The 7,770-nt window shown below is 34.0% G+C and overlaps 1 protein-coding gene across 4 annotated transcripts in view; it reads left to right on the top strand.

The window, feature by feature from the left end:
- The window catches only part of MBNL1 (muscleblind-like splicing regulator 1), a 222,235-nt gene that overhangs the window by 208,377 nt on the left and 6,088 nt on the right, over window positions 1-7,770 (top strand). For 3 of the 4 annotated variants that reach the window (XM_011958971.1, XM_011958972.1, XM_011958974.1), the window contains 3 exons: window positions 2,726-2,761; window positions 3,448-3,542; window positions 6,458-6,532. In XM_011958971.1, coding sequence (XP_011814361.1) covers window positions 2,726-2,761; window positions 3,448-3,542; window positions 6,458-6,514 — 188 coding nt within the window. In that variant the 3' untranslated portion in view covers window positions 6,515-6,532. The remainder of the gene's footprint in view (window positions 1-2,725; window positions 2,762-3,447; window positions 3,543-6,457; window positions 6,533-7,770) is intronic. The other variant, XM_011958973.1, reaches the window with a different exon arrangement.

Here is a 7,770-nt window from a genome sequence, read left to right on the forward strand (position 1 = left end):
GTTCTGAAAATACATTTGCTTTAAACAACTTCTACTTTGGCTTGTATTACAACTCTACCAAGAATAAGGCAACAAAAGGCCAGGAAACTTTCTTAGGTGGTGGTGTAGGTCTAAGGGCAGGGGTAGGCAGGGTTGTGTTTATAGAAAGAAGAAAACACAAAAAGATTTGTCACATTTAGTATCATTAATACATTTAATAATTTATAATTATGTATGTTAGTAAATTACTTATAATTAATAAAAATAAAGAAGGTACTGCTTGTTTGGATACCAATTTTGAGAATAATCCAACTGATTGTTAACTTTTAGTCTTAAAATGATATACACTGTTTTTAGAAGATCTTAATCAGCTTAATACTTCTTATAATCAACCTAAATAGGACTGAATTATTACACTGAAATTCTAACTTCCAACTAAATCTTCATTACAATTCTTTTTCTCCCTTCTACTTATTTCCCTTCTATGCCAAGTAATTTTAAGTATGCATACATCTTATTTGTAAATTATCATCCTAATTTTTCTTACATTTTACTACATATCAATTAAAATTTTTGATTTAAAAAGTCATGCAATTAAAATAACACATTTCTTAGAGGCACCCCATTCTGCTCTGCAAATATCTTTGTAGGAGAAATTGTAAATTGACAAATACATTCACTTAAATTTTGCTTTGTGCTGAAAATTGAGGAAAAATTTAAATTGGCCATTTGCGCATTATTAATAGTAAATCAACCCATGTAAAGTAAAGATGGAAACCAAGATCATTTCAAAAGTGATTTTCGTTTTTGGTAAGTGGGTCCTACAGCATTATGTCCTCATATTTGTGAGTTATTGCACCCTGGCTAGTATTTTCATTGCTGCCTTATGTTTATTTGCTGCAAATCCCTCTCAAAACTGTGTGCATTGGTTATAATGGTAATGAGGAAGATAACTCAAACTAAAATTCAAATCATAATAGCTTTAGGGTTTTAGAGAGATAGTATAAGGTTAACTCATTTTCAGCATGTGCAGGCTTAATTATGCATGGGATGAAATGCAGTAGGCAAGTCTCAGCATAATAATAAATAATTGAAACGTATAACCTCTACAATATTTAAACTGGCTTTAATATTACTTAATTATCACATTATTCTTTATCATTCGTCATTTCTTTTCCAATTCTCTCACCCTACCATTAAGACAGTAATGATTTTATAAGATGTAGATCCGGTATTAAGTTTTGCTTGCTCTACTGTCTCAAATTATTATAACTTCTTTGTTATTACTGGCTTGTTTCTGTTTGTCTTTCACAAGTCTTTGACTCAGTAGTAGTAGCAAATGACAGAGATCTTCAGGGGTCTTAATGCTTGTCAATATAGTATTATTCCACTTGGTAGGATGTGTCCCCAGATTCATTACAGAGTTTAATCATTGATCACTGTGCCTACAGTCTCATTGTGATGACAAACTAATTGCAGCTGCTACAGGGATGCCAGTTAAGTAATCCGTGTTTAAGTTGAGTTTCTCAATGGCAGCTTTATTTTATAGGGCCATCTCTGACAAGATTCATTTGGCAGATATTTTTCTAACAAATGTTCGTCCCAGATGCTGCTAGTATTTAAACAGGATATGCCAAAATTTAGATAGAAATATAAAATCCTTTGATATTTTAAAACCTAGAATTCTAAAATAATCCCATAGAAAGAACAGTGGTTCTGCATATGGGAAAGTGCCTCGTACTTGGTAAAATAAGTTAGATTTTCAATATTTACATGTCAAAGAGAACAAAGACTATCTATATATGCAACATTTATTTTTGCTTATCACGGTTGAACAATTGTCAGCATCAGTGCTAACACCCCATATGTGATGTATGTATCTTCACTATCTCCCACTCAGGGTTTTTATTGAAGTCTAATTAGCAGTTTCTTGTGTGTGAAATTTTGTAGAACATTTGCTACTCCCAGAAGTCTTGAAGGTCTGAACCAGCAATGAAAACCACTCTGATTTCCTAGATACCATGAAGTAAACCAATTTGATATTTATAAGGAATTATATTCCCCCTTAATGCTTTTCCTACATTTTAATTTCAAACTAAGGAAATGCAGAAATTTCACTTTTTTATGTAAAATTTATTGCTTGGCATCCCTCCAAATACAAATCCTGTATGAATAATCACAACCCCTTTCATGTTTATATGGTTGCTGCTACAATGGACAGGAAAATAAAACAAAAGGAATGAAAATGAATGTTTGGGTTTCATTATGTTGTCAAGTCAGTTTTGTACATTGAATTATTTAGTATTTAATAATAATATCTTTAATAAGTTAATATGTGCCTGATATAAAGAAAATGTTAAGGCATTCATAAGTTAAGGTCAGAAATAGCAAAACGACCAGATGGTTAGTAATCAGATTAAAACAAAACAAATTACAATATTATTTTTAAAAGAACTAAGTGGATTTAAATTACTTCCAAAATACTTTTGTTTATAGGCAACAATTAAGAGAAACAAAGTGTACCAGCACACAGTTAAACTGGCTTTTATTCTTCACTTGAGACTAGTTCTAATTGATCACTGTGCTATTGTATGATTTGATTGTGCTGACAGTTACATGCCACTGTTCCCATAATAACAATTTTTCTTCTTTGTTCAAATGAATTTTCTAATTACACGTGTGATGGGATGTTTTAATTCTTTTCCCTTTTCAAATCCACCTTCCTGTTGCAATGCATGATGGGCAGGCTCAATATTGTGCATGACACCCGCTACAAGTGTTGGTAGGTGCCAGCTTTGTTTCTTGATTATCTTAAACCTATGGTGTACCTCACAGCCCCTCAAAATCCACTGCTAAGTTTAACTTATATCTATTGGGCAAGTCCATTTCCCCTTTACTAACACCTGTCAATTAAATGCCATTTTCTATTTAATTGACATGGACTCACATAAACGTTTTCTTTACACACACGAGTTTCCTTTAGTCACCTTTGGTGGATTTTGATTGGACTATGAGTTCTGGTGTGTAAAAAAAATCTATTTCATGAAAGTGATATACTGTATATTTTTATAATAGTAAATGAGAAAAAAATACTTTCATTCAAACAGATAACTGTATATATGAAGTAAATACTTGTATTTTGACTTAGATTTTGAATGTCTGACTATGAACACTATATAAAATTGTTTTTGACTTAGCATATTAAGCCTGTTTGTGTCAATTTTCTTGATTTGATGGTAACAAGCTTTTTTCCCCCTTTTTTTTCTCTTTCATCCCTCCTCCCCTTCTCTCCTTGGAATGTTGTCCTGCTTTGCGCTGTGATTGCATGTCACTCGCTGGTGATGATGTCCTGTCACATGGCTTATTGCTGTGATAAATACCATGCCCAATTATCTCTTCCATGTTGCCATGGTTTCCATATTGCTACACTCTTCTGTATGTTCGCTTATATGATTTTCCCTCCGAAAGTTCCCATGGTGCACGGTGCTACGCCAGCCACTGTGTCCGCAGCAACAACATCTGCCACAAGTGTTCCCTTCGCTGCAACAGCCACAGCCAACCAGGTTTGCTAATTTACAGCTTTGTTTCTTAAAAAACAACTCTAATAGGGCTCAATCCAACAGCCCTTACGCATGTGGATTTCCCATTGAGGTCAGTGGGAATCGTATGTACGTGAGGGCTGTAGAGGGTGCTTTAATAAGCATGGGGTTTCAAAGATACCTCTTGTTGGCCTACACATTCTATGATGAGCAGCAGAATGCTTTTATGCCATTTATAAGTGCTCCAAAGTTGTCGCAGCTCCATTTCTGAAGCTACTAAAATGATATTTACACAAGCAATTCTCATTGGTTCCAACCAATCTTGCAGGTGTTTTGACCAATCAAAAATAGAGGCCATCTTAAGGTTTTTACTTAAAACATTTGGTATATACAGTTTCTTAGTTATTGCCTAAATGATTAATAGAAAGTAAAATATTTAAATGTATTACATATGCCACAAATGACCGCTCTTGTAAATAAGTTTGTTATAAATTCATTATAATCTGAATCATTTAATAAGCAGATTCAAAACAAATTGTTTGTGTATAGCATTTCTAAGCTTTTATTCTCATTGCTTTCAGTGAAAGAAAAATCCTAAATGCTCTTATTTTTATAATTACCCTGCATAAATGTTGGAGATTTATGAATGAAAAGAAATTAAGTATGGCAAATTGACAATCGTTCTGTATTCCATGCAAGTTTATAGAGTAACAATTATGCAGGGTACTTTCAAGTGAAAGGAATTTGTTTCATAAATTTAAATTTTATGATATACAATAACTATTTAAAAATAAATGATGATTTAAAATATTTAAAATTTAAAAATTGACATTTATTCACCCAGCATTTTCTGATTCTACTTAAAAATATTTTCTAGAAAATACTGGTTGATTTCAAGTTTCATTTATGTAAAATAGATTTGTGCTTCAATAGAGTTGACAGTGTATGAAAAAAATAGAGCCAAGCCACATTTCAGATAATCCACAGGTGAAGGTTAAATGTACTCAAATGAGTCTCAAAAGAATTAGTATCAGATGAGAACCAACATGTTCCCCCTTGGAAAGGGAAGACCAATTAAGACATCGATTTGTTGTTACTACTGTGAGGAGTAGCCACCCTTGTTCTAAAATACATCACGTACTGTTGATGAAGAACATGCAGCTATTAGTACAACCATTCAAAACTTTCAAAATCACAATACAAAAATGAATTTAACGTTTCAGTCAAGCTTTAAACATTTCTTGGCAAAGAATCATTAATTTTTCAGAAACTTGTCAAAACAGCCCTGGGTTTATGTGAACACATCAGACTCATTTACAAGAATGCTAGATGGTGCATATGTGGCATGTTAATAAGTAATCTTTGGTAGAACTATCACGATGGATTCAATACAATCCATCTGTGGTGCAAATCAGTGATAATTCTCATGCGTGTACCATGTATGACCGTAGAATTGCTGGTGTAAGCAGAACTATAACAGAGCAAATTTCAACATGCCCTTGGCCACCTGGGTTGTAGGGGACACTTTACTTTTTGCATTGTGCTGTGACCATTTCATGCATAATCTTGGGTCTTCATACTATTTGACAACCAAAAGAAAGAAAAGGGAATGGATATATATATACACACATATATTATATCTACATATACATACATATGTATATGCCTACAGTACATTAGCAATGCTGGAAATAGCTGATGCCACAAAATGCAGCCTGCATGCATGCAGAAGTTTATAGCTGGCCCTTCATCTGCATCGATTGGTGTTGAAGGTCCTTGGTATGTTTCGACAGCCCCATCCTTGATGCTTCTACACTGTTGGGTGCAACATCCTGTCCTGCAGCAGCAGGAAAAATGGTATGAGAAGCTTCATTATGCTTGGAGCACATTTTCGTGCCATTTGCCAATGCTGTAAAATTGTGTAAAAATGTCAGCTGAGAACTAGAAATAAAACAGGGACATATTAATATACACGCCAGACTGTGGATTGTAGTATGTTGAATTAGCCTAAGATGTCTAAATTGAAAAAACAGCAACAAAATGCCTTTGTGTATGTGATTTCATTATTCTCCCAACAACATTGCTGAAATGGGATTAGTATCATTTTATAGAAGAAACGTAAGCATAGAGTAATGAGTTGCTTTGCTCAGCGTCACACAGCCAGTAAATGGATCTCTAGGGGTAGGACCCGTGTCTTCAGTCCTCTGACAGTCTCAATCTATTGTGCTGCCTCTCTCCGGTTAGCAGCCATTAATTTCGGGTTGAAAAATCAAGCTACAAATTTGAAGTTCTAACTTTGGGAACTATTGAAATAAGTCAACTCTATATTGGTTTCTTACTGTATTTTCTCTCAAGTTCTCTAATTCTCTTGCCCATTTAAAATACAATAAAAGGTGCCATCAGGATTCAGAAATATGTTCTGACGTAAACTTAGGCTCTTACCTAGTTCTTTGAATTACTGCTTTATAATTCTTACCTGGTATTTTTAATTTGGAAAAAAAAAAAGTTAGACACCCTAATTTGAATGAAAATGTCAGAAATTTGGTTGCACAAAAATAGGCAAGACATTTCCTTATCTGATTTCTGAATGATTACTAAGTAACTGAAACCACAGGGGTGTGTGTGTGTGTGTGTGTGTAGGCCAACAAAAAGGGCTTCTTTCAATTACTGCTCTGCATGAATTTTTGATAGTTTTACTTATCTTATTTCCTAAAAGCTGGTAACATTTATAGAATAGTATTTAACATGAAGATTTTAAAGTTAGTTGCTACTTTGGCATTTAAGTTTACATTAACTTACTATTATGTTGACCAGATAAGGACTATCACCTCACAGCTGAATTTCACTTTTCTTTAAAAATTTAATATTAAAATGTTTTCATCTCTTGATTGTTGGCTTGCTTGCATGGATCATTCATTAAATAATTTTTTATTTGCTAGATACCCATAATATCTGCCGAACATCTGACTAGCCACAAGTATGTTACCCAGATGTAGAATTTTCATCACTAAACAGTAAGTTCATTATGTAATACATAGTAGCATATTTGTGGTGGGTTTTTTTAAGATAGCAATCGTATAGTGCACTTAAAATTTTGCAAAATCTCTGAGAAAATATTTATATACAGGTCACATTTTTATCTTAAATGGGTTTTGAGGAATTTTATCAGACATTTATAACAAATATGTTAATATCACTTAAATATACAAAGTATCAAGAGAAAATAAATTTTTAAAATTTCTGATTAGAAATAAACACAAACATAAAGTGTATGACCAAAAAGTAATTAGAAGGTATAGATCAAGGGTTGGCAAACTTTCTTATAGGGTCAGACAGTAAGTGTTTTTGCTGTGTGGGCCATATGGTTTCTGTTGCAGCTACTCTCCTCTGCCATTGTATCATGAAAGCAGCCAGAGACCACATGTAAAAAATGGGTGTGGCTGTGTTCCAGTAAAACTTTATTTACAGAAACAGGCAGTACATCACATTTGGCCCACAGGCAGTATTTTGGCTGACCCCTGGTGTAGAGTATAACTTTTTTTTTTTTTTTCTTATTCTTTGCCTAAACCTTAAATGGTACTATGTACTCACTTCATCCCATGCACCACCATACACAGGGGCATTAGAATATAATGAGTTTGGCTAAGCGTGGTGGCTCACACTTGTAATCCAAGCACTTTGGGAGGCTAAGGTGGGTGGATTGCTCGAGCCCAGGAATTTGAGACTAGCCTGGGAAACATGGTCAAACCCTGTCCTACAAAAAATACAAAACAATCAGCTGCGTATGGTGGCACACTCCTGTAGTTCCAGCTACTCAGGAAGCTGAGGTGGGAGGAGCACTTGAGCCCAGGAGGTTGAGGCTACAATGAGCCACAATTGTGCCACTGCACTCCAGCCTGGGCAACAGAGCAAGACCTGTCTCAAAAAAAAAAAAAAACAACAAAGTAATGAGTCTGACTTTAAATAAATATATACACATAATGACATATATGTGTACACACAAATCTACATATTCAAATTCATTAGGTACTTTAAAGTAGTTACCTCAGAGGATCATATAATTCTGAAAATGTTGCCATTGCAACATTTTTAAAATGGTTTGAAAGTCTTGTATTTCGTCTTTAAAATGTCTTATATTTTGTCTTTAAAAACACTGAACAGACATTTCTCAAAAGAAGACATTCATACAGCCAACAGACACATGAAAAAATGCTGATCATCACTCGCCATCAGAGAAATGCAAATCAAAACC

This window comes from Colobus angolensis, unplaced genomic scaffold, assembly GCF_000951035.1.
Source record: "Colobus angolensis palliatus isolate OR3802 unplaced genomic scaffold, Cang.pa_1.0 Scaffold48, whole genome shotgun sequence".
In the NCBI taxonomy this organism is placed as follows: domain Eukaryota; kingdom Metazoa; phylum Chordata; class Mammalia; order Primates; family Cercopithecidae; genus Colobus; species Colobus angolensis.